Source organism: Lactuca virosa, chromosome 4, assembly GCF_052849685.1.
Source record: "Lactuca virosa cultivar CGN04683 chromosome 4, Lactuca_virosa_CGN04683_v6, whole genome shotgun sequence".
NCBI classification, from domain to species: domain Eukaryota; kingdom Viridiplantae; phylum Streptophyta; class Magnoliopsida; order Asterales; family Asteraceae; genus Lactuca; species Lactuca virosa.
Window position 1 is genome coordinate 29,484,935 of NC_136429.1, and position 27,468 is coordinate 29,512,402.

At 34.4% G+C, this 27,468-nt stretch overlaps 1 protein-coding gene, 1 long non-coding RNA gene and 1 other non-coding gene across 4 annotated transcripts; 1 reads left to right on the forward strand and 2 right to left on the reverse strand.

Moving 5' to 3' along the window:
- Nucleotides 1–817: 817 nt before the first annotated feature.
- Nucleotides 818–3,263, reverse strand: LOC145103843 (uncharacterized). Of its 2 annotated transcripts, XR_013706894.1 has the most exons (5): nucleotides 2,812–3,263; nucleotides 2,530–2,722; nucleotides 2,268–2,452; nucleotides 2,035–2,194; nucleotides 818–1,342 (listed from the first exon to the last, which is right to left on the reverse strand). It is a non-coding gene; the product is annotated as an uncharacterized LOC145103843 (long non-coding RNA). The 2 variants fall into 2 exon arrangements; XR_013706892.1 differs by having other exon boundaries at nucleotides 2,035–2,452.
- A 5,743-nt stretch (nucleotides 3,264–9,006) lies between these two features.
- On the forward strand, nucleotides 9,007–16,891 carry LOC145104229 (uncharacterized). Its single transcript, XM_079041501.1, has 5 exons — nucleotides 9,007–9,408; nucleotides 9,748–9,834; nucleotides 9,937–10,091; nucleotides 15,579–15,851; nucleotides 16,753–16,891. Exons 1-5 carry the CDS (start codon nucleotides 9,043–9,045, stop codon nucleotides 16,889–16,891), a joined length of 1,020 nt encoding a protein of 339 aa, XP_078897627.1. The 5' UTR covers nucleotides 9,007–9,042.
- Nucleotides 16,892–16,981: 90 nt separating this feature from the next.
- Nucleotides 16,982–17,088, reverse strand: LOC145110409 (small nucleolar RNA R71). The gene has a single exon (XR_013709789.1). It is a non-coding gene; the product is annotated as a small nucleolar RNA R71 (small nucleolar RNA).
- Between the last annotated feature and the right edge of the window lie 10,380 nt (nucleotides 17,089–27,468).

Below are 27,468 nucleotides of genomic sequence, written 5' to 3' on the forward strand. Positions count from 1 at the left end.
TTTGTATTTCTATTTTTCATCGTATTTTAGTATTGTATTAATTTTTTTTATATTTTACTAATATAGTTTGATTTTCTAAGTTGTCAACTCAAGTATACACGGGTCTATCAACTAGTAAAAAATATAAGAAAAAACTTAAGCATAACAATATTATAATAAAAGTAAAAATAATATTAGTAATATCAATAATAATATTATAATAAATATTTTGACATTATGTATTTAATAATGTAATTTGCAAAAAAAAAATATAGGTATTTTTATTATATCGCATATTATTAATATTTACTCTAGAATATCACTTGTCATCAATATTTACTCTACAATTTTAGTCATCATATATATTACCAAAATTTTAAGTAAATAGCATCATTTAACATATAAAATTAAATAATGTTTCAAAAGAAAAGGAAGTGAAATTAAAGTAACCAGGAGAAAGCCCATGCTACGCAACGGGTCACTGGTGTGTGTGTGTTTTTTTTTTTTTTTTGGAGAATTAATTTTGCAACATTTATATATTTTATAGCATAAGTTCGAATGTAGGTTTTGGACATAAGTGGTACATGGAATGTCTTTCGTGTGTATCGAAACTGTATGTAATTTATCGGTTCGATGCCTACTTATTGTCGGTCCTAGTCGAAGAAGGAAGCGTAATTCCTCATCTAGCATAAATTTAGAAAATAATGAAAAGGGTTGTACGCACACACCTACATACAGTGAATTCATGCTAAAAAAGCGAAATTATCAACTGCTGTAAAAAAGCGATATACTTCAAATTATCAACTGCTGTAAAAAAGCGAAATTGAACCCCGAAAAGTGTTTATAAAGTTTATTCTGATAGTTTCCCAATTACTGATAGTAAAAAAGTTATAATTCTATAACTTTTAAAATATAAGAAGCCAAGTTGTTTATTCCTTTTGGTCTTCTAAACCTAGGTGTTATGAATTCCAGACAACAAAAGCAATAACAACTAACATAATCCCTGATTTGAAAACCAAACTTCCCAAAAATGTACAGAGTCATGAAAAAACAGAGGAAATGGTTGTGGTTTCTTTTTGATGTCGATATCTTCCATTGGCATTTTGGATTAACCCAATCAGCAAAGTGTCAGATGCCTGGTGTTTCTTCTTTCATTTCTGTTTTAAATCATTGAATCAAAGATAGTGGGGATTGCCCCCTTGAAAGTTCTTGTGTTCTTGTAGTTTTCTTTTATGGCTGATTGGCTGCTACCAAGTGCATTATGTGCTGAAGATAATGATAGTTTATGACTCACATTCTATAAGACGCTAGTGAATGCATCTTTTGCTAGGGCAAATGCAATTGCTGTGATTTTAGCAACAACCTGAGGAAATCAAATTTGAATATTATAAAAAAAACTCATGATATAAGTAAGGGTAATCTACATAAAAACCATTATATTTTTGTCATTTTGCGGTTTAACCATTATGTTTTATTCTTTGATTTAGCATGTGTTATTTCCAATTTAGCAATGTGTTAAAACTGGCATAGTTTCTCAATAACCTACATGACATCAAACGTATTTATGAAAATAACATCTATTTTTATGAAGTGGCTTCTTATTTGCCAACACGATAGTGTATATAGCCTGTGAAACTGGCAAATGAGAAGGCAATGAAGGAAGCAATATGCCAATTTAGTTTTAACATTGTTAAAGTGGAAATATAACATTTACTTTAAAAATTGTATTTTATATACAACTTCAGAGTGGCTGGAGAAAGAGCCAAAAATGACATTTAGGCACAAGGTTTGTTATGATTTTGCAAGAAAATATAGAAATCAGGCAGGTAAAAATTAATATACCGCTGAAGGATTTCTAATTTCTCCAAGGCAACTACCTTTTAAGATTTAAGTATTTGGAGGTTTGTGGGTTCAAGGATATTTGCTACTTTGGGATATGAAAAACATAAACCTTTTAAGTATGTTCACACCAACCTTGTAAAAATAATTTAAAAGTTCATAATTTCAAAAAGATATTCAACCAAATAATAAAAATTAAATTCAATCAATGCATACCTAGCGTATAAATGTGGATTTTCCACCCCCGATTTTTTCCTTCAATCCAGCAACATCCGAATCCAGTCTTCCCTCCGCTACTTCTCCAATGTTAGGATGAGAATCTTCGGGAAACCAAAAGCCTCTTCCAAATTCGACATTCCATACCCATCTTCGCCATCTGTCACAATAAAATTTCTAAATTTTTAAGATTTAAATAAGATAATTATTTACTTATCAACATGTTCCTTTACTTCTGCAGGGACAATGGGAGTGCCAACAGCAACAACACCAAAGGGATATGATAAAAAAAAATTGCATAAGCCAAAGTAGAGAAGAAGGATTGAGATGAATTGAACCCATCAAGAAGAAAAAGAAGAAAGAAAAGTGGTGAACGTGAGAGGCTAAAGTACTAATGGGATTCAAGTCTTCATAAAACCTGCAACCAAGCCATAAACAAAATTTGTGAAAATTTGAACCCATCATGAAGAAGAAGAAAGAAAAGCGGTGATGTACCAACTATAGGTTTGAAGGGAGATATGGTGATGGTTGGTGACGGACGGAGGAGCTGACATCGACGGTGGATGGGTTGCTGATTACAGAAAAGAGACAGACAATGGGTAGGGTTTTTCGGTAACACCTATGATTGTTTGAATAATTCCATCTGATTCATCTTTGACATTCTCCTTCTCAGTAAAATCATAAAATTCTGCTCCAAGAATAGAATTTAGATGTAAAAAAAGAGCTAGATTTTTCCAAACACAAGAAGAATTGAAGAAAACCGATGAATAAATTTACCTTGGTTGGTGTTCTTCAAAGGAATGTTGTAACAGTAAATACTGAGATCGTGAGGAGAAGAAGAACTGAGGTTCGTGCGTTGGGAACGTCTGGAGTCGGAAGAGAAAACCAGCAAGAAATTTTAGGGCTTTAAAAAGACTGTGTATTGATGAGGGTCGGAACAGGGTGAATATATTCCAACAATTTTCTTTTTATCTATTCATCGGTGACAACTGAAGCAGACGATGGTGCCGACTTCACCAAATTCCTGAAAGTCTTGACGATTGAAGATTTGAAGGCACGTAGGGGAGGTGGTGGAGCAGCAGACGCAAATCTTCAGTTCTGAGAGAAACAGTTTGAATATGTGAAGTAAAGAGTCGGCCGAGTCAGTGGATGGATTAACCCCAGTGGAAGAAGTTGAGCCAACCGAGTTTTGAACAGTACCCAACTCGGGTATTGTTCATAAGCCTGTTGTGCTTTTATTATATATATAAATTTAAAGTTATGTCGTTCCTTGCGTGAAATCTGTCTTCCCCTCCTTTCTCTATCAAAGTTGAGTTCCACCATTGGTTCTTTATTCTTGATTTCAAATTTCTCGAAAAAAAATTGGATCGCCGCATTCTCCGTAGTCGTGACCACCGTCACCACCGATCGATCGATCTCCACTGTTGGCTCAATTCGTTGTCCTATTTCACTTTTTGTTCGTCTTTTTAATTTGGAGGGTTCCAGCCTATTTATGTAAATATCATATGCCGATTTCAATCATCTACAAGGTTGTCGATTTTAACGGACTGAAATGCTAAGAAGATGAATACATAGATGCGATGTAAGGTCCTTTTTTCTATAAAACCCTTTCTCCCTCTCTTCTCTTTTAGTTTTGTTAGATTTGTGACAGGTTTGTGTTCATCAGAAGTGAAGGAAATCAAATTGTTGTTGCCTCTATGCGCTTAAGGAAGATGGAAGTAGGGGTTCATATTCGATTTGAATTAACGTGTTATTTGTTTTTTGTGTGTAGATCTTCTTGCCATCTTCTGACAGCGCCGCACAGACTACGCACAAACATTAGGCTTTGTAGATTATTTGTTTTTTTTAAAGACTGTAGACCTAAAAAGGTATGTGTGTCATCTTTTTGGCGCAGATGTGGATGAGAGTCTTGAAATATCTTCAGACTTTTTTTAGCCTAAAAAAACACATATATCATAGTTTTTTTTTTGTTTTTTTTAAATTAGATTTATTCCAACTTTATCTATGATAAACAATTTGTAAAAAAAAATTACAATACTTAAAAAAAAATGTTTGACGACACAATCATGACTTTTGTGACAAATTTAAATAAAAATTTAATTATGATAATGGTCGTTAGAATTGTTTATATAGATATGAAAAAAAAAATCAGAATATTGTTTTATACTTTTTGTGCCAAATTTTATAAAACATTATTTAATGCAATATCATTCATTTCTTGGGATAAATATTTATGAGCAGTTTTTAATTAATTTAATTGAAAAGATAAAATGAAACTTTCGTTTAAAATCGAAGTTTCTTTTCATCCATTTATGTGTTCAATTCTTTTATCCTTAATTACAATGTTTAGGTATATCTGTGCGACCAAAGTTTGTTGGTTTTCATCAAATATATACGTTAATTCGTACAATTTTATTTTCACTTTTTATACAATAATACATAAAAGTCGATCTACATTTGTTAGTTATCTATAATTAAGTCATAAAATTATTGAAAAACTCTTTTAAGTTATAAAAAACAGTTTAATTAGATTTTAGTCTATTCTAGCAGCCTGCAGATATTAAAAAACAAACAGTCTTTTTCTTTCATACTGCAGACGTTTGGTCCACATCTTCTACTGTAGAGGTTTGTAGATGTGGTCCACAGACTGCATACATTTTTCCTCAGAAAAACAAACAACAACACCGAAGTCTCGAAACCCTAGAATATCACCTATAACCACTTTTAGGACTGCAAAGGCTATCCTGTTGAGTATATTCACCACATGATTTTTTTTTTGATAAAGAGTTCAGAATTTCTGATACCTAATTGGTGTTTCTTTTTCCCAGTTGAGATTTATGACATAAGATGAAATTGCAAAAGAAAACAATCTTCTTACAATTTGAAGGATGAAATTGAAAATTTATACAAAAGGTAACCGTTGCTGTGAAGCCTGTAAAGAAATTTGAGGCTTGCACTGTTAATTTGGTGGAATTAGGAAGAAGGTGTGAATTTTGGAGCTGAAAAAGACTGGAATTTTAAAGGTGACTATAATTTTGTGATTCTTATGGCTTTGTTATAATATAATCTTGCATATTCTTTTTAGTTTCTCTTCATATGATTTTGTCATGGTGTCTTTTCTATTTTTGCATGATGCGTTTGTCCTCTGTAGGATCTCTAGGAAGAGTGGTTGTGGACCTAAGAACGGTGAAAATATTGTAGATTTGAAGATGCACATCAAGTGCTTGATGAAATGCTTCAAAGAACTGGTAATATTGGTTTTACTCCATTATGGATTACACAAGATTCTTAGTCACCTGTTTAATTCTCAATACATTGCCCTTTGATTACTAAAAGTGTTCTTTATTGTGTTGACAACTTTGAGGACATAATAAGGAACAAGAAAGTTCACTCCTTTTGATGCTTACCTTACATCAGTACTTCAAGGTGAGCAACTACCCGCCCTTTTAGATAAATAATATCTTCATAGATAGCTATGGTTATACGTTGTGAATGTGTATTTATAAAACTATTGTGAGTTGATGTTGTACAAGGGATGTTGATGGAGACCTAAATGTAAACTTTAAGATACCCCTCCACCATGGTTGCATATTACTCATTAAGGCTAATGGAGACCCAAATGTAAACTTTAAGATGCCCGTCTACCATGGTTGCAGATTGTTGTTTTAGGCTCTTGTATACAAGTTGTGTCTTTTTTGAATCTTGATCTCACTGCTCTTCTTTTGTTGTTCATGGATGGAACCCATACATGTGTACATATAACTACAAAGAACATTGAATAGGGTCATACGAGAATTGATGAATCTAAAGATCAAGACTTTGTTTTCTTATCTTGAGGGGTTTGGTTGTTTGCTTAAAGTAGCCATCTTTCATGTTTCTATTGTTGAGTTATGTTACAAAATTTGTCTTTTTAAGTCTCGTGATCCTCAGTTCGCTTAATGATATTCACTTTCTTAATTTCCCATAGATGTTTGGGTTTACTCTTCAGGTGGAGATAGTTTATGCCTAATGTCATCAATGTTAATTTTTGGAGGTAACTAAAAGTGGGATTCTATTAAAAAAACACAATGAAAATACATTGCTATTTCTTGCATTTATAGAAGGAATTTAACGGCACCTCACAAAGTTTAAGTACCTAATGGAAATGTAAAAAAAGTGGCTCATTTTTGCATGCTCATTTCAGAATTTAAGGATGACTTCCAATTTTAAAGAGGAAATGCACTCGTAATCTTAAATTACCTGGTTATGGTTGAACTAAACATGATCAGATTGAATCATATATGTTTTTTGCTGCTCAAAAGTAATATTTATAAGATATCAACAATATTCTTTTATTAAAAATATAAATATTTACAAATAACTTACAATCTTATTAACATATACTTAAAGGAATATTTATAAATAACTTAAAATCTTATTAACATATATTTAAATGGTTGTTTTAATGTAGTTTTAGAACTGTTATTGCAAGTAATTAGTGAACTATTATATGTAACAAATTTAATTACAAAATAATAAAATGAAGTTAACTATATCTTTTTTTTAACATAGAACAAGAGATCTTAACTTTAAGTTTGCAAAAGTCACATTATTTTTTAAGGATGTTTGTAAATTTACATATAAAATAGTAATTAATAAAACATTAAAATAAATATTTATTACTATTTTAAATAGTAATAATACCATGAATCTAGAAATTATCGAGGTTAATTAGAACGTTATTTGATTGTTTCACAGGTAGAGTAAGATGCCCAAAAGAAAGGAAGAGCAAAAAAGTTGAACAAGTTGGCCAATGCTAGAGAAAAGAAGGTTGTGTGGTTATTTTTTTCCCTTAGTTATTAAGTATGCTAAGATAGCTAATTATAACACAAACATATGTAGGTAGAACATGAATAATTTGGGTTTAACATGGTTCAATTTGCAGTTTACCTTTTTCTGTTATGTCAAAACCTAAAAAGGAACAAAAATTTAAACTTTAGGAATATATTTATATGATGCAAATTTATAGCAAATTGGAAAAAGAATATCTAATTGTGAATTTCTGGAAAGTAAACAACTTTCAGTAGAATGTGTAATGAGTTGGGATTAAACATTCATAAGGAACTCATATCTTTACAATCTTAGCCATGAACATGGGTTTTAATGTATACAGATGAATTGATTTATTTTAGTTTTTTTTCTGGATTGGATCAATTAATCCAGGAGAGTTAAAAGTGTAATATGTTTACTGGCTTCTAAAAGTTCCCATGTGACAAAAAAAACAATAGGTAATAAACACCCATCTAACCCATGCAGCGCATGGGATTTTACACTAGTTTACATATAATTTTTGGATGTTTGAGAATACTTCAGAAAAGTCATATGAAAAAGTCTCAAACTAAAATTTAGTTACAAAAAAACATGAATTACCAGTAAAAATGACGATTTTATCCATTTTTTCGGTTTTTCGGTTTCATTACTTACTTGGTTCCATTAAAGTTTCATTATTTAATCATAATTTACGAACAAGTCACAAACTAAAATTTAGTGATGGTTTGACCATTTTTTCCCTATAACATACATTTTATCGGTTTTATTGCTGACCTAGACGCCTAGTAATTAAATGAGTTGATGAAATGTATATGTTTGGTTATATAATGTTCAGTTTACCATAAAACTTGATATCCTGATGTATTGTATATTTTTTTGAAATATAAAATACATCCAATGAATACTGCAATAATTGCATAAACTAGCAACAACTTCGTTATTTTTTAAATTTATAAGAAATTTAGAATTGTCTATCTAATCTTATGTAACACAGTATATCCATCTCATTAGACATCAACTCATTTTCCGCCCTTTTTTATTTTTTGGAATCGCACATTTTATTGGTTTTATTGTTCACATGGATATATAGTTACAAATGAGCCGATGAGATAGATATCAAATTTAATAACATAGCATTATATAACCCATTATATCCATCTTATCAATTTATTTAATGACTAAACGAGAATGTCAACAATGAAAACGGTAAAATGTATGTTACATGGAGAAAATGGTCAAATCATCACTAAATTTTAGTTTAAGACTTATTCGTAAATTAAGGTAAAATAATGAAACTTTAATGGATCCACGTAAGGAATAAAACCGGTAAACCGGAAAAAATGGGTCAAATCGTTATTTTTACCGGTAATTTATGTTTTTTCGTAAATAAATTTTATTTTGGGATTTTTTTTTTCATAAATTAGGGTAAAATATTAGGATTTTTTGGAGATTTCCCTATTTGTCCTTAGAAAAACAAAAGGGTTATTTTGTAATAATAAAGTTAATGGGTGTGGATAGAAAATATTGATATGTTTATTTATATATGAAAAAGATATAATTGATAAAATTAAGAAGATAGACGGAGGAAATGTGGTATAGAAATTTGACTGGGTGATGTCTATTTTGCTAGTCAAAAGTCAGTCTCACACGAATAGTTCATGTATATAGGAGGACCTCTTCTATATCCCTCACAATCCTCTCATCCATAATTTTTCTCAATCATTTTTTTCCAAGGTTGTTAAGATTTGGATCTTATATATGATTATTTTCTGTTTTGCAATATCGTGATCGTAAGATTGAATCGGATCGTAAGATCCTACCAAAAACAATTTGAAACATAAAAAATACATATTTATCCATCAGTTAACAATAAATACTTTAAAAATAAAAAATAAATTTCTAATATATTATTTAACGATAAATAATTCAAAAGGGGTATTTTACGTAGTTAATCTAAAAAATATTTGAATTTTTTTAAAAATATATATTAACGAACCAACGATCTTACGATCAATTCTACAATCTTACGATCTGATATTACGATTCTACCGCAATCCTAATGAAAAACGATCCAAATAAGATTGACATCGATTTACCAAAGTGAAATCGTAACAAACATGCTTTTTTCCTCCTCTTTGTCTCCTAAAAAACCTCAAAATCAAATATCAAAACACCATCACCATATACGTGAACACGAAGATGAGGCTATTAACCCACAATATTCTCAGATCACAGATCAAGGGAGTAACAAACAACTACCCTCTCAAAATCATTGTAAGAAAGGTTAGCGTAGAGGAAGAGACATTCGATCCTGATTATCTCAAGAGAGCGTTCTTCACTATCAATTGGGATGCCCTAGTCTACGCGTCAAACACCTTGGGATACACCGAGCTCCCTGGCAAAGTCCCCGATGCGTCGGTGCTCGATTCCGACGAGTTTTTGAAGAAATTCCACCATGCACTCCTTGAACTTCAACTCGAGGAAGGCGCTCTGATTTGCCCAGAGACTTATCGCCAATTCCCTGTTAAGAACGGGTCACCTAATATGATTCTTCGTGAAGATGAGGTGCGCATTGATAAGTTTCAACCTTGAATTTTGATTTTAGTATAATCGTAGGCATCATCATACATATAAACATTTTAAAAATCAAAATGACAAAATAACAATTAATGAATCAGATTGATTAAGGGGGAAGAAACATAGGTTGTATTTCATATAAGTTGTATTTTTTTTTTCTTTTTCTTATCTTCATGTATGTTTCTCACAACATCCTTTTAATCATAATATAGTCAAGTTCTTGAGATGACACTTGAGCTTCTAGTTGGACCTTGTATGTATTTCTCAGTTGAATCATTATATGCTTTCGATCTCTAACCTAATTGCCATATTTTATTTTTGATTCAGATGCGCCTCCCAAGAAAGGCGGAGGCCAAGAATAGAAAGGCGGAGGCCAAGAATAGAAAGGCGGAAGCCAAGAAGGAAATGAAACAAGTAATGATATTTTAGTTTTTTAAATAAATTCCTACTCTCAGTTTAATTGGAATTTATAGTGGTTCATAGCTAATGATCTTTTTTTATGATGATCCTAAATAGGCCATGAAGTTAATAAAGGAGAGACAAGGTCAAAAAGGTCGAGAAAACCAGCAGGAAGAACCACCAGAAAAAATTCAGATTGATTGGATCGCCAAACACAAGCCGAAAATAGAGTTCATACCTATGAGCAACGATATTTGGGATTATTACAATCCGTGAGTAGTGTTTCTTTTGTTTTGTTTTTTTGTAAGACCACAAAACCTCGGTTTATCTCAATCCTCATGTTAACTACAATTTGCATGAAATATTTGTTTAGGAATGCCAATGAATATTGTGCATTAGACCACAAAACATACTTTAAAATAGGACATTGAATCTAGATGTAGTGTTATGAGTCATTATAATCATAGAAGCATCAATATTCTTTAAATTTTGACCATTATTGAGCCTCTGTGGAATTGAAATGCCTTTCCATGAAGGAAACAACAAAATATAACTATTGTATAAAGTCATCTTGTTGATGCATTGCGATTTGCAAACAAAATAATCATATTTGCTGAAAATGTTTGTGTGGTTCTCCCTTACACCCCCCCCCCCCCCCCCACACACACACAAAGGTGTGTGTGAGAGAGAGAGAGAGAGAGAGAAGATCGAATAGATTTACTGTCGTTTTTCCTTCTTCAAATGTATTTTAGATATTTGATCGGTGGGCAAACAACTTTATCAGACTTTTCTATACATTTGGTCATTGGCATATTTATCTGTAATAAGCATTCACAAGCATCTGTTTAATAAGACTAGATTCATTAAGCCGCTTTCCTTCTTGGGCATGAAACTATAACTATCAGCAAAAGGCGACCGAAAGGCGACCGAAAGAATATGATGTTTAATAAGTAGCTTACGTATTACAATGAGCAAAACTTATTTTAGATGCTACATGTAGATTCTACATATTAGATGTGGCTTAGTGAACATGATGAAATAACATGGTTAAGACAAACCATGATTAACAACGAGAGGATTAGAAACATCTCTTATCATGGACTTCTTTTCCTTATTGATGATTTTAGAACCCCTCAAATTCTGGTAACCATTTGTTAGAGAATTACTTCCATCAATGTGCATCTTTGATGGTTAAAGAACCCTTCACTGCCCAAACGGACACAACAATGATATTTTATTAATGGCTAGATAAAATGATATGCATAAACCCGTACTTGCAACTAGATATTACACTACTAGAAAGATGAGTATTACCAACAGATTTTAGCGACAGAATACCAAAGACGAATTATATGGATATTAGCGACGTTTTTTTGCAACGGTTTGGCAACAGAATAAAATCGGCCATTAATCCATTACAACTTCCGACGGTTTACCGACGAAAATTAACAAATTTGAAATTCCTTCGTTAATCTGTTGGTAAATTTAAGGACAATTTGGTAAATCATTGTTTTTTCACTTAAGTCGGATTGTACGTGGATGACCTAGATCATCAAAAGTCAAAGTTTTGATGGGCCTCCGCATTCCCGAACGACAACACCTTGTTAGGAAAAACAGCCTCAATGTTCCCAACAATCTCCCAATAACAATAATAGAGAAAAATAATTGGACACAAGAATATACGTGGAAACTTCAAAACCGGAGAAAAACCCACGGGACTCTAGAGAGAACGGTCCTCTATATGATAAATTGTTACAATCACATAGATTAATCTCTCAAACCTCTCCAAAAATACTGAGACTTTATCAAAATGTTAACAAAGACTTTCTATACTATAAGACAAGAAAAGAAACTCTAAAATAAGAGAAAAAGAACTAAACACTTCAAGTGTATTTTAGTTGGGGTGCTTTGAAACCAAAGCATTGGTCTTCTTTTATAAGCTTGTAGACCTCCCAAGCTTTCATCCTTCTAGCAATGTGGGATGGAAAACACTATTCATTATTTAGCCAAAACTCAACAATCTCCACCTTGGATAAATGAATAAAAAAACGTAACCACATAAAAGGAAACATTGTCTTCACCGTCAATCATAATTCTAAAGCCATAGAATTATCATACTGCACCATAAAAGACTATCACCACTTAGAATAAATCATTCTAAGAATTTCACATCGGCACATGTTGAAAAACTTGCTGAAAAATTATGGGGCAACTTCCCCGCTTGGCATACCCGGAAGTTCATCAGCCATCAACATCATCTTCACCACACATCCTGCATTTATGCCAATCCAATGTTCATGTGTAACTTGTGAACCCTTTAACAAAAACTACATCCCTTTTCATGGTTGCACGGACATACCATAGGGATGACATGACTTCAAAGGAAGTCATCTGAAATGTACCAAAATTTCATAGTAAAATTTTTATTTTTAAAACAAAAAATCATACAAACGAGTTGTTCCAAACCGATCAAAGTAAATATATTATTTAAACATCAGAGTAATATCATTAATTGCCAAGGCAAAAAACTCTGAGGGATGTTGTGCAGTCACGTCGGACCCTTCTCTTTTGAATCGGAAGTACCTGAAACCATAAATATGAAACCATAAGCACAAAGCTTAGTGAATTCCCCAAAATACCACATACCATACATATAATAGAGATTGCTATGTGTCAACCGTAGTCTTGTCATTATGCCACGAGCCGTATCATGGGCTTCCTTGTCCGGCAGGGGGATAAAACCCTAGGTCTTACAGACAAGTGCCAAGAACCACCTCATGGTCTTCCATGCAAGTATCACAGAGACAACGAGCATACTACATATATCTACCAGGGTCTGATCCCTGGTCTTGCATACAGTTTGCCCGGAACCACCTCCAGGTCTTTCATACAAATGCCAAGGGCCACCTCCTGGTCTTCCTATATAACATAAGCTAATGGGTCGGTATTGGTGCATTCGACCCCCGAGTGCAGTGAGGAGACTCACCTGAATCACAAAGCCAACTAACACTCATCTCAAAACCATGCCGACCACAACTAACTGCTCTACCACCAAAAGATGGGTGCTTAACACCTCCTATCAATCCACACAAGGTAAACCCTAAGTCTACCTTCTAAAAATAAAATTGATCAAAAGTCAACCCAAGCTAAAAGTCAACGGTCAAAGTCAAAGTCAACAGTCCATAATGCCGACTATCCATCCTCACGTCGTGACCAGGCCTTGGTCACGTCGTGAGAGCTCACTCGGTCTGATTCCAAGTCATTACGAATCAACCTAGTCAAATCAGTTAAGGAAAGTCACTTGAGATGACCTCACAACGTGATCTACCCTTTTTCACGTCATGAGCCGCAAGAAGCTCGTAAGAAAAGGGACCATCCAATCCTCACATCGTGAGACCCATTGTCTCACGTCGTGAGCACAGTTTCAAGCCAAAAACCCAACATTTTATGTCCTTAATCCATTAATCTTTGAACTCTAACTTTCCAGAAGGTCTTATACCTCCGTAATACACTTGAAAGTCGATGCTTTTAAGACATATGTGTCCAATACATGTCTATATTTCATTTAGGTCAAAATTTGAAGAAAAGAACATCTAACTTTCATGCAAGGTTCCAAAACCCAACCATTGACTAGATTTGAACTCCATAACACTCGTAAGGCCCTTATAACCCATAAAGTTGCCAACTTTATGGTCTCCTTTCATTCAAACTTGCTCAACCAAGGAGGAAAGTGGGACAAAACTTACATCTAGCCACAAATAACAACAAATAAGGAAGCTTTGACACTTACAAGGGTACAGAACAATGTAAGGTGATGATGATGATGAGTCCTTGCAAGCCTCTTCAAAAGATCACCTTTTTCTTCTTCTTCACTTCTTCTCCAAACCAAGAATTGCTCCAAAATGGCTAAGAATCAACCAAGGGACGAAGGTTAGGGTTTTCTGAGGTGAAAGAGGGTTTGGAGGCTGATGATTGATATTGTCATATTTATACATATTTTTAGGCAATATTTTAATACATTTTTATTAATATTTTGGTTATTTGCAAATATATAGGGTACTTATAAGATTTAATTGTAATTTGCAGCCAAAATGAACATTCTTGAAGAAAAAGGATCAAAAGCGACAATAAGTGGAACTTTGGAGGATTGGAGCTTAAACGATGAATGTTTCAACTAAAAGACGACCTCACGACGTGAGGAATCACCTCTCACGACGTGAGTATCAACATTCTTGAAGATAAACATTCGGAGGATAGAATCCGTGTCCGATACAGATTATGACTGAGCTCACGACGTGAGCTTACCTATCTTACGCCGTGAGCAGGGTAATTTCCAAAAACTATATATATCCTTGGCACTTACGATTTTGAAAGTTATTCTTCTGGATATTGGACGGTTTAGAAGACGAATTCTGAAGGAAAACAAGCTAGAGAATTCAAGTGTTAAGCATCCAAGGAAGAATAAGTGATTGAAGATCATAACCTTTACTTTAAGTTGGTACATTTGACTATGTCTTTATTTATTGAATTTGTTTGTTTGATTTCAGCCATGAGCAGCTAAATTTAGTTGCTTCTGTTTAGCTAGATGAAGCTTCAACTCATTTATTAGTTTATAAATTATGGATTTTACTAGTTGGTTAAATGTTCGTGTTTGATTGTTAATACCTAGCATGCTAATATTTGATACTTAAATTGCTTGAATTCATGTTTTGTGTAGCTTAGTGATAATTAAATTACATGAACTTGACATCTAGTGATTTAGTGACCACTGAATTGCTAGAGCTAGGATCGACAAAATCTTAGATAAGTAATTAAGGTAATTAAATTTAGCTATGCTGGAGAACATATATTATGACCATAATTGTGTTTGTTTAATCAATCTTACATAGCTCCATTCATAATTCATAATTGATTATGTGTTCAATTATGTGTGACCATGCATAGTTCCACATGAATTAGTTAAACATTAGTATATTTGGACTTCAATTATTAATAATATAACAATTGGCAACCAACGTGAATTATCCTTAATTAGTTGCTAATTATTGAGGAGAAGTGGATTCAAACTAAACACAAGTGTTTTTAGTCATTGATTGAATTTGATAGTTAAGTGAATAAGTTTGTTTGAACTTGCAAAATCGGATAAAACCAAATTAACTTTTGCTTTTCTTAGATTAATTTTTAGTAGATAAATAAGTTAATTAAAACTGTTCCCTAATTTCGATACCCGACTGATTGTGCTATATGATTTGCGAATAGATCCACTGCCTTAAGTCGTAATAGTTAGTTAGATAGTTGGTAAAACTATTAATAGGTGTAGCAATATTTACGAACATCAAGTTTTTGGCGCCCTTGCCGGGGAACGGCTATTTAGTTAAAAATTTATTTGCTTTAGGTTAATAGATCCTTTTTGTGGGGTAAAACCTGCAAAAAGTTAATTTTGAGCATTAGTTTTTTTAGAACTGAACTCACGACGTGGGCCTTAAGCTAACGATGTGAGCTCGGTCATTTACGTTTGTTTTTGTTTTTCGTTTCTGTTTAGGATTTCTGTTCAGTAGGACTTTTTAAGTAGTTTTTGTTCTATTTTACGTTTTTATTTTTGTTTTTGTTGCAGTAGTACATGACCTGTGGATCCAACACACCTTTGATACCACCACTTGAAGATCAAGAGTCAGCCATTCGTAAAAGACGGATAAAAACGTAGGAGAAACCAACCCACCAAAGAAGTCACATTTCAAAGATCTTAAATCAGTTTTCAGAAAGAAGAAGGGGAAGAACGTGGGTGAATCAAGCAATTCCTCAAAGAACGAAAGCAAGTTAGAAAGCTTTGAGCAAAATCCTAATCTTCACGAACCTAATTCCGAATCAGAAAATGATAAAGAAGAAAGCGAACCCGAAGACAAGCCAAAAGACGAGATGGCGAATATTGACAACATGTCCATGGAGGCATACAAGAAAAGAATCCGAGAGGACACCGGTCCCGGACTAGTGCAACCTGCAATTCCTGTTACCGCAACATTCGAGCTGAAGGGGCATATTCTTTCCGCGCTTAAGGAAGTTCCATTTGTTGGATTAGGTGTCTAAGCCCATAACTATAATTGGTATGTACTTGAATTGATAGCAGCACAGTCCTTTTGGGTTGCCCTCAACCTAGCAACTGGACAAGGAAATTATGAAAGGAGAGATATTAATTTATAAGATTGATAAATTAATATATAAATGATTTATTAATATGTTAGTGGATTAATATATTAATTAGAAATCATTATGTTTAATTAATAGTTAGCCAGAAATTAATCAAAATTAATTTTGGGGTTAAAAGAATTAATTATAAAGTGCAGGGACTAGTTTGCAATTAACTAATAGTTGAGTGGAAGGATCCAGAACCCCCTTGGAAGGAGGTGGACGAAATCCATAGGGGAAACCCTAGAGATTTCGTCCAAGGGGTCCAGATAAGGCCCTTGGGTTTTGCTTAGGCCCTAAGCAAAGGATAATTAGGGTTTTCCCTAAACCCTAGATACCTCAGCTATTTAAGGAGCCTCCTGGCTCACATTTTAGGTCACTCTGTTCTTTGGAAGAAACCCTGGCCGAAATTGCATACTCCCTCCCCTCTCTCTTCTTCTACTTTCCTTCTTGCTAGTTCTTGGGTGTGATTCCATTAGAGGCATTACACTTGTGGTGCTAAGCTTCCAAGAAGATCAAGATCAAGATCAAGGGAATTATCAATTGTTTGCTATAACAATTGAAAGGTATGTAACTCCTAAACCCTAGTTTACTATTTTCGAAAATAGCCTCCTCCTCTAGGGTTCTTGTTTTGCAATTCAAAGTTGTATGTTCAATAGTTAAAACATAGATCCAAAGTAGGTTGCATGTGAACTTAGGAATTGTTTTCTGGTTTATTTGTTTTACCTAAAACCTATCACCATTTTCCAGGAATGATCATGAGGATGCTTACAAACACATTGATGAAGTCAATGACATAGCTGATTACTTCAACATCTCGAATGTTCCAAGAGAGATGGAGCTTTTGAGAATGCTTCCCGTTACCTTTAAGGGAGCTGCTAAAAATTGATTGAAGGCACTACCACCCGGTGCAATCACTACTTGGGCGCAAATGCGTGAACAATTCCTTGAACATTTTTGCCCACCTTCAAAAGTTGCTAAACTCAAGAAATTCATAGCAAATTTTGAGCAACAACCGGGTGAGTCACTCTACGAGGCATGGGAACACTACAAAGGATTGATAAGAAACTGTCCCCAAAATGATTTGAATGAGCAACAAGAAGTATCAATCTTCTATAATGGGGTAAACATGATGAGAAGGAAAATCCTTGACTCTCAAGGACCGTTAACCAAGAAAAATCCCAACGAGATTAAGGAATTGGTTGAAGAGTTTTCCAAACATTCACATGAATACCACAATCCTAGACATGATGGAGCGAAAGGAATTGGTAGTGAAACTTCTGAAGATATAGTTGTTGTTTTAGCTATGCTGAACACTATGGACCGAAGGATGACAATGATGGACCAGTCTATACATGTTATTCAAGTTTGTTGTGAAAGATGAAATGGTCCACATTTGACCAAAGATTGCCACTTGGATGAGAACGCGAATAAGAAGGATCAATTTTGCTACTCTAGTGGAGACAAATACGATGAAGATTGAAGGAAGCCAAAGAAAGAATGGTTGCCATATGATGAGTATAAAAAGAAAAAAGAAGAAAATTTTAGGCAAACTGGCCGAGGCTTTTATCAAAAAGAGCAATCACCTAAAAAGAAGGTCGATTTAGAGTCCATGCTCACTAGATTCATGGAGGCTTCGGAGAAAAGACATGATGAGACCGATGCGGTGATAAAAGACCAGCAAATTCTCATGAGGGACCAGCAAGCTTTGCTAAGGAATCATCAAGCATCAATCCAAAACATCGAAGCTCAAGTTGGACAATTAACGACATTGGTTAATGAGCGACTTTCTCCAAAAATTCCCGACAAAAAGCCTCAAGCACAAGTAATGGTGATCAAAACTGAAGAAGACACCATCTATGAATTCCTAGAAGCCCTCGAAGTCGAGCCACATAGCTTGGACCATAGCCGAAGAAGTCAAAAATCAAAGAAAAAAATTATGTTGAATTTATGATCTCACGACGTAAGCATTTCAAGCTCACGATGTGGGGTGGGTCTGATCAGAAGAAATTTGCTGATACTCGAGTTTTTCGTCCTACGCTACCATTTCCATCTCGAGCTAATATTCACCCACTGGAGCAGGAACATTTGAAATTTATAAAGCTAGTGAAGGATATTCCAATAAACACTACTTTTATTAAATCATTGTCCCAAGTTCCTGAATATGCAAAGTTTTTGCAAGACTTACTCAATACTCTCCATCATTTAGAGAAGAATTCCAAGGTGATCCTTTGTGTGCAGAGTTCTAAAGTGATATTGGGTGAATTACCAAAGCAAATGGGAGATCCTGGACACCTCACTCTTCTGTGTGAATTTGGAAATAACATGAAGACTTATGCTTTAGTTGATTCTGGGGCAAGCATAAATCTAATGCCTTACTCGTTCTATCAAAAGCTAAATCTTCCAGATTTGAAGGCTACTAGAATGACGATTCACATGGCTAATCATTTAGTGACTCATCCTCGATGCATAGTGGAGGATATATTGGTGAAAATTGGGAAATTTGTTTTCCTAATTGATTTTATCGTATTGGATATGAAAGAAGATACCAATGTCCCAATAATTCTTGGTCGCCCTTTTACTCAATACTGCTTGAGGTGTCGTAGACATTCGTGAGTCCAAACTTACGTTGAGAGTTGGAGATGAAGAAGTTACCTTTGGAGTGGTGGGTGGATTTAAAAATAATAATGCTCAAGGTGAAGTTTTTAACATAGATGAAGAAAATGAGCTTGAAGAGTTGGAAAAGTTAATGGAAGAAGAAATTCATTCAATTCAACAAGTCAAACGTACGAAGTCGAGAGCATACATTCCAACAGTTTTTTAAGTTTTTGCTTACAAAACTCCAACATCTTTGTTGAGTGAAGAGAGTGAAGAATATTTAGTGTCCAGTGATGAGGAAGATGTTACTTCAGAAGTAAAACGACTAACTTTGGAAAAGAAGGTAAAACCTATGGGGCTAAAGAGTGAAGAAAAAGCGGAACCTAAACTTGTGGTAAATAAGGGAGTGAAAAGAAAGCTTGAAGAGGGTAATGTGAAGGTTAAAAAGGAAAATTTCTAAAAAGGCTTATCTTAGTCGATTTCAAGCATACAAGAAACGATGGAAGGTTCAAAAGGCGCAAATGGTGATGGAAACTCCTAAAAATTCAACGTGAGGCAGTACAGGATCCGACTCATGACTCCAACAAAAAGAAGCGCTTCTCGGGAGGCAACCCGAGCTCGTTTTGCAATTTTTCTTTTCGCTTGTTTGCATTTTAATTGAATTTTAGGATATTAATCATCAAAGTCATCTAAACGTTTAAAAAATGGTAAAAATCAAGTATGGGATTCATAAATATTGAGTGGTTAATTTTTATTTAAAAAGAAATGGAAGTTTTAAGACACAATGGACTTTTTGACAAATAAACCACGATAACACGTCGTCGTCCAAATCCCACTTCATGGTTAATTGAATTGGCCCTTCTATTTAGCCCATATAGAAACTCACAAAGTGAGCCCTAAATCCCACGACGTGAGCTTTACAGAACACGGGACCACAACTATAAACAAATCAAATGTACATTCTAGACAATTTTGTTCTTAAACTACGACGTGAGCTCATATTTTGGTCCCCCACTCCGATTTCGGCTGCTTCTTTTACAACACTTCTTCTCTCTTACGTAATCTTCACTAAAGGTAAACACTTTATGTTCTTAACTCCTTGTTTCGATTGATTTTAGAGGTTTACGAGTTAGGGTTTATGTTCATATTTGCAATTACTTCCGATTTTTTGTGAATCTCAACTTGCATGTTCCTTATTTATTCTTAGAATAACTATAAGACAAAACCCTATGTGCGAATTGGACTTTATTTGCCCTGAAAACTGTTCGAAGTGAGAACTGCATTACTGTGATATGTTATCTTCTGTTGAGGTTTAATGGTTGTTTGTGGTTTGGTTTTGTTGTTTTAATCTTTTTGCAGGGATATGGGTCCAAGGAGAAATGCCCTGCAAGCACAAGGAGATGTTTCTAACCTCCATCCGTTTTATGCATTTCCAACTAATATCTCTCGAGAAGTGTATAATCGGTATAAGAACAGGTTGGGGTGGCTACATAGTAGCGAGTTTTCTATAGCTCCAACAATAAATTGGAACAAGATGCGAGAAGTCAGACTACTTGACTGGTTGAACCTATTTCTCACCAAAACATTTATGGGCAACGGGATATCTTTCACATGCAAGGGATGGAGCAACCTGTTCGCTATTCAGGAGCGAGTTTACAAGGAACTTTGTGTTGAGTTTTTCTCTACCGTGGCATTTCATGATAATGTGGAAGACTCGCAATTTCCACAAGCTCTAGTTTTTCGATTAGGAGGGGAATACCGAGAGTGTAGCTTTTCTGAATTTGCATGGAGAATGGCTTTGTACGAAGCACACAAAGCAATGACACCGGTTTTTTCTACATTTTTACGGGCTACAACAAGGGAATATTCGAGGGTGTATCTGGGTATGAGTTTTAGAGCACAATTGCTACGGGGGATTTCAATTCTGGTGTTTCTCCCGAAAGCAATATTAGATCCCTGATTCACCGCCTTCTCGACCGCCTCATTACCTTTTCAATTCATCACAGGAAGCACGGGGATAAGGTCACAAAAATTAATTTGTTCTTCTTATGGACAATTCTGGCACCCAGGGTGTGTTGCAATATACCTTACTTTTTGGCGAGGTATTTGGCAGAATATGCGGTTAGTTCTCGGGTCGGGAGCCCGAAATGTGGTGGACATTTTGTGACCCGTTTAGCACATTCTTATGGAGTTATCATTCTCGGGATAACTAGGACTCTCAAATGTAAAGAAAGGAATGAGTTTTCTTTGAGTTATTTGGAAACAATGCGGGTTGTCAATAATATGGGTACACATTGGGATATACCATCTAATGATGGGGAGGATGAGCCACCACAAAAAAGAGGAAGGAGGAATGTGAGAGGGCATGGCGACAAAGGACAGATAGTGCATCAGACTGCACCTATGGGAGCCGCTCCTTTTAGATAAGATACTACGGTTGGTTATTTTGACCAAATGTCTTTGGGCATTAACTGGATTGGAGGCACAATGGAAAACATGATCCGACACTTCAATATTTCGCAACCACCTTACTTAGGAGATCATTATCCAGTTTTCCCTACATGGATTGACGATAAGAGGCAACAAGGAGATGGAGTCGGAATGAGCGGAACACACGAAGAGGAAGACGGTGATTGATATTTATCCTTTTTAGTTTTTTTTGTCATTTTTAGTCTCTCTTATTTTTGGTGTGTTTGTTTTTGTTTTTTTTATTTGGTTATGTAACAAAACTTTGTGATGATTATGTTGCTTCCTTCCACATATTGGTTGTTTGTTTGCAGAAAATAGTGAGAGAAAATAGTGGTATAGAGATAAGAGAATATACGAGTTAAGCCATGTCGTTTAGAGTCGAGAGTCGAGACCCATAATTTTTAATAAGTGTAGGGTTAATTTCATGAGTGAAACAAGACTACAAATGAGGAAAGAGTCGACCAAATATAGAGTCATAAAAGGGTCTTCGTATATCAAGACATTCAGTTGCATTGCACTTGTTAGAAGAAGTTTTTGCAAGATGACAGTCTGTGAGACCCAGTTCTCACGACGTGAGCGTTCATCTCTCACATCATGAGCTAGAAGATGATAATATTTGGAAGTCGATTTCACACGACACCACGTCGTGAGTTTTATACCTCACGCCGTGGGCCGGATTTTTCTACGATATTGGAAGCCTTTTATTCCATATTCATGCCATGGCTCAGTATTATCATGACCAGAGATATCATAAAGCTGGTTATGACTCTTTCTCTCAACCATAAAATGTGGCGTATGATTTACCACATTATGGTGCATGTTATGCTTGGAAGACTATATGCACCACATTTATTGAAGATTCAAGTTTCGGATCCATAGTTTGATGGCACATTCATTTATCTCTAACGATCCAAGTTCCATTCACAAATTCAAGATGTTCAAGTTTTCCACACGCGTTCAGAATCGATCTCGCCACTACTACCCCAGGGAGTTTGTTTATTTTTCTCCCTTTTCTTGTTTTTAAATTATTTTATGCATACAATGAGGGCATTGTGTGTAATAAGTGTGGGGTAGGGGGTCGAAAAAGTAAATTGGAGTAAATTGCTAGAAAATTTAAAATTTTGGAAATTTTAATAGATTTGAAATAATAATCTAAAGTTAGTAATGATAAAAAATTAAGTTGCAAGTGTTGTGTGGGATGATCCAATGCGTGCTCAAATGTTTAATTGAGCCAACATATGTTAGAGTATATTTGTGGCTTCCCAAGTTTTAGTGAAAAGCCATGAGATATGAAAGGAAATCTGGTAGTTTATATGGCATAATAAGTTTTGTAGTATGTACCTTAAATCTCTCCAGGAGAGCTTATGTAGTCATTGCACTTAGACTAATACCTCTAACCAATAAATATTGAAGTTAAGCTCCCTTGCTTAAGCATGTAGGATTTGAGTGAAAAAAGTGAGATATTTAAAAAAAAGTGAGAAATTACAAAAAGTTGTAAGAATTTTGGATCTGTCAAAGTATGGAGATCAAAAGATCAAAATTTTAAAGAAGCAAATAGTAGAAGATACCAAAAATCAAACAATAAAGGTGGTGAATTCAAAGAAATTCAAAGATCAAATATCAAAGAAGTGAATAATTCAAAGAGCTCCATTTTTGGTATCTAAAGTTGTAATTTCTCTAGATTATGTATGCTTGGGTAGCTTCACCAAAAATACCTTGAGGTTAAGAAAGATTTATGAGGATTGATTCGGAGGGCTACAGAAATGAGTGTCGTATAAGCTAAGGGGAGAACGTCCATAGGGATTGTGAGTATTTAGGATTGGGAATTTGTTAGGATTTTAGATACAAATATGCACATTCGGGTCTTGGTATAATGGTTGAGTTCAAAATGGATAGTTCTATGTGATGTTAGTGATGAGAATTTAACTGAAAATTAATTAGTTTTGCTTGAGGACAAGCAAAAGATAAGTGTGGGGTATTTGATATTGCCATATTTATACATATTTTTAGGCAATTTTTTAATACATTTTTATTAATATTTTGGTTATTTGCAAAGATATAGGGTACTTTTAAGATTTAATTGTAATTTGCAGCCAAAATGAGCATTCTTGAAGAAAAAGGACCAAAAGCGACAAGAAGTGGAACTTTGGAGGATTGGAGCTTAAAAGATGAATATTTCAACTAAAAGACGACCTCACGACGTGAGGAATCACCTCTCACGACGTGAGTAACAACATTCTAGAAGATAAATATTCGGAGGATAGAATCCGTGTTCGATACGGATTATGACTGAGCTCACGACGTGTGCTTCCCTATTTCACGATGTGAGCAGGGTAATTTCCAAAAACTATATATATCCTTGGCACTTACGATTTTGAAAGTTCTTCTTCTGGAGATTGGAGGATTTAGAAGACGAATTCTGAAGGAAAACAAGCCAGAGAATTCAAGTGTTAAGCATCCAAGGAGAAGAAGTGATTGAAGATCATAACCTTTACTTTAAGTTGGTACATTTGACTATGTTTTTATTTATTGAATTTGTGTGTTTGATTTCAGCCATGAGCAGCTAAATTTAGTTGCTTTTGTTTAGCTAGATGAAGCTTCAACTCATTGATTAGTTTACAAATTATGGATTTTACTAGTTGGTTAAGTGCTTGTGTTTGATTGTTAATACCTAGCATGCTAATATTTGATACTTAAATTGCTTGAATTCATGTTCTGTGTAGCTTAGTGATAATTAAATTACATGAACTTGACACCTAGTGATTTAGTGACCATTGAATTGCTAGAGCTAGGATCGAAAAAATCTTAGATAAGTAATTAAGGTAATTAAATTTAGATGTGCTGGAGAACATAGATTATGACCATAATTGTGTTTGTTTAATCAATCTTACATAGCTCCATTCATAATTCATAATTGATATTGTGTTAAATTATGTGTGACCATGCATAGTTCCACATGAATTAGTTAAACATTAGTATATTTGGACTTAAATTACTAATAATATAATAATTGGTAACCAACGTGGATTATCCATAAAATTAGTAGCTAACCATTGAGGAGAAGTGGATTCAAACTAAACAGAAGTGTTTTTAGTCATTGATTGAATTTGATAGTTGAGTGAATAAGTTTGTCTGGACTTGCAAAATCGGATAAAAACCAAATTAACTTTTGCTTTTCTTAGTTTGTTTTTAGTAGATAAATTAGTTAATTAAAACTGTTCCCCGAGTTCGATATCCGACTGTTTGTGCTATATTATTTGTGAATAGGTCCACTGCCTTAAGTTGTAATAGTTAGTTAGATAGTTGGTAAAACTAATAATAGGTGTAGCAGTATTTACGAACATCAATGATGAACCCTAAAATGGGTATAGTGGTGCTTAAATATGAAGGAAACTCTAAAAGATCATGGGCTTGGGCTGCAGAAGTTCTCACGTCGTGAGCCTCTATGTCTCACGTCGTGAGACCAATCCCAAACAAAAGTTTTCATCTTAGCCCATATCACGTCGTGAGGCTCCTTTTCTTCAAAAATCCAACCTTTTGACTCCTTGAAACCCTAGTTCGATTCATCCAGGAAAACAGGTGTTAAAACTCTCCCCTACTTAAATTTTATTTCGTCCTCGAAACACTCCTTACTACCTTCTAGATATGCCAGACAACCTGAACGATACTCCCACAACCCCGGTACGGATTGAGAAGTCGACTCATATATACAAAAACCTTCCAAAAATATAACCTAACCCAACCTTAGCAGGGCTCTCATACCCTGACGACGAATGGATCCTCGCCCCACTAGCGTTAACCATTGAAGAATAACCATCACTACTCTTCCCGAAATCCGAAATTAGAAATCCTTGTCTGACTCCCTGACAGACTTAACATTCTAAATCACTACCAATTCGACTTAACTTCGCCATCCAAACTGAGCATAAACCCTTCCAACCCTGGATTATCTTGTTGTTTCCACTCGGAAACATAATCCCTGACCATTCATCGTTGCCAAAGATCTTTCACTCGATAACAAGGCAACTCCTAACACGAGTCTCAATCATTCATACCATCTCAGGCTCATCTTGTTGTCCTATAATTACAATCCTGATGCAACCAAGACCTCCTAGGTCTCGTACTTACCTACCCATTAACCGATATACCGGATTTCCAACCAGTTGCTGAGGCTGATAGCCTCACACAATCGCACCACGCAACTCCTAAATGAGGGCCTATCTGGAAAGAGTTGTCCTAACTTGCTTGCTATAATGGCTCCAACAGCCCTCCTGATCCAACCAAGGATAACATTACCAACCATTACACTGATGCAACATAATCTACTTTTCTATAAATGAATGCTACATGTCCAGGTGTAGTCTTATATCACATCCGGCCTCATACGGCCCACAACCTTCCTTAATTCCATGAATGTTGTGGCCTTCCCACAGTCTCTGTAACAACCGGTTATTTTGAGTCAATAAAAGTCAAAGAAAGTCAACAAAAGTCAAAGCAAGTAAATAAAACTCAAACACGTCAAAATTATAAGTCTAATAATTTAATAGCTAAAGATTTAAATTCAATAAATAAAGAATTACACCCCATTTTTAGTGTTTTCGGTTTTGGGAATCAAATCCCATGTGTAGACCGAAAACTCTTCTTGACTGAGATCAACATACGAGGCCCCACTAAGACCGAAATCCCCTTGTGACCGAGAAACCTTCAGAACGAAAAACCTTCTCGGTGGGGACTCGAGACCGAAATCAATATGGTTTTCGGTTGCTTTTTGGACCAAAATCAAGGTCTTCGGTTGAAAGGATAAGCCGAAATCTCTAATTTTAGGAGGTGGTACACATTCCAAGATGATAAATTACACATTTCAAGGTAAGTGTCACATCAAATTATCCTTATATATATATATATATATATATATATATATATATATATATATATATATATATATATATACAAACCGAAATCAAGGCTCATAATCCCATTTTTCATTCAAAGTCTCGCTATTTTGCTCTCAAAACTCATAAGCAAATCTTCAAACCTTCAAGTGTTTCCAGTGTATCTTCAGACATCTTCAAGAACACTTCATATCTTCATCCAAATTTCCCAGGAAGAACAAACCTCTCAATTAATTCTTAAGAATTAATTTGGTAAGTTTACTTATATCTCCTAATTTTTAAATAACACTTTATTAATAGTTTATCTAATTTATACACGATAACATGTGTTAAAATAAATTAGGATACGACTATACTCACGTGTTCTAACGCGAAGAACATCGCCACTCATACCGTTACCCAGTCAAGAACACACCCGATGTAAGTTCATACCCCTACGTTTTCACGATTTTTATATGTTTTAGGGGGGGGGGGGGGGTAATACAAGTAAAGCACAAGATAAATTATGTTAATATACAACCCGTTCCATTATATTTTGTAAAGTATAAATATACTTACGAATATACATTGTACAGTAAAACTTTAACCCTTTTGTAACATGTCGAACAAAAAGGGTATAATTATATAAACGAACATATATAATTATTTTACTTCAACTTATTATCCTGTCAAATTTGATAATTTGTACAAAGGATTCGCATTTTAACGAAATATTTATATAAACTATAACAGGTATAGTTTAAGGAACATACACACTATTTTACCCGATTGGGGGCACAGAAAATAATTATTTAAAAGAATAATTATTTTTCATACTATGTAATCATTTACATACAAACATTACAAGAAAAAGGAATTTCATTACACTACATGTAATCCATTAATATAGCTTTGTGAGACATTCCTTCATCGTACTTACCACAATACATACTAAAGTCCCAATATTATAACCAAAATCTCTGAAGGGAGAGCGTGACACTTGTGTATAGATCTATACGGGACTGACAATCCCGCACCTAAACTGTTAGCTACAGTTAGACCGACAGGTCTGGGGTGACAAATGTCGTACCATTTCGACGCTTAAAGAACGTCGTAGTAGGCCATCTAGGTCATTAGCATGGTTATAATAACTCACAATATTGTATTAATAATACGTTTGGTTTACGAATACATACACGTCTTAAAATGGTTTTATTTAATTAAAACTAAATTACATTATTTCCAACTACAATACAGTTTACATTTCGGGAAACATACAAAGGGTTTTACACAGATACACTACAGTATACCGGATATACAATACAATACAGCTTACATATTGGGACAACATACATTCAAATAGTTTTATAAATATATAAAACTACATTAAACTATTTCCCAAATTGAAACATTCCAAAAATCAAGACCAAAAATTTCGTTTTAATTCACTAGTAAAACCATAAGTTATCAAAACATTTCATCTCAACATTGTTATCAAAGTTCCATATAAAAAAATCAAAGTAAAACA

What these genes read in the sequence shown, in the direction of transcription:
- LOC145104229 (XM_079041501.1), top strand. Translation starts at nt 9,043, where the DNA reads ATGAGGCTATTAACCCACAATATTCTCAGATCACAGATCAAGGGAGTA. An exon ending in ATTTGGGATTATTACAATCC is followed by an intron (nt 10,092 to 15,578) that starts GTGAGTAGTGTT and finishes ATCAGTTTTCAG; the next exon opens with AAAGAAGAAGGGGAAGAACG. An exon ending in GCAACATTCGAGCTGAAGGG is followed by an intron (nt 15,852 to 16,752) that starts GCATATTCTTTC and finishes ACCATTTTCCAG; the next exon opens with GAATGATCATGAGGATGCTT.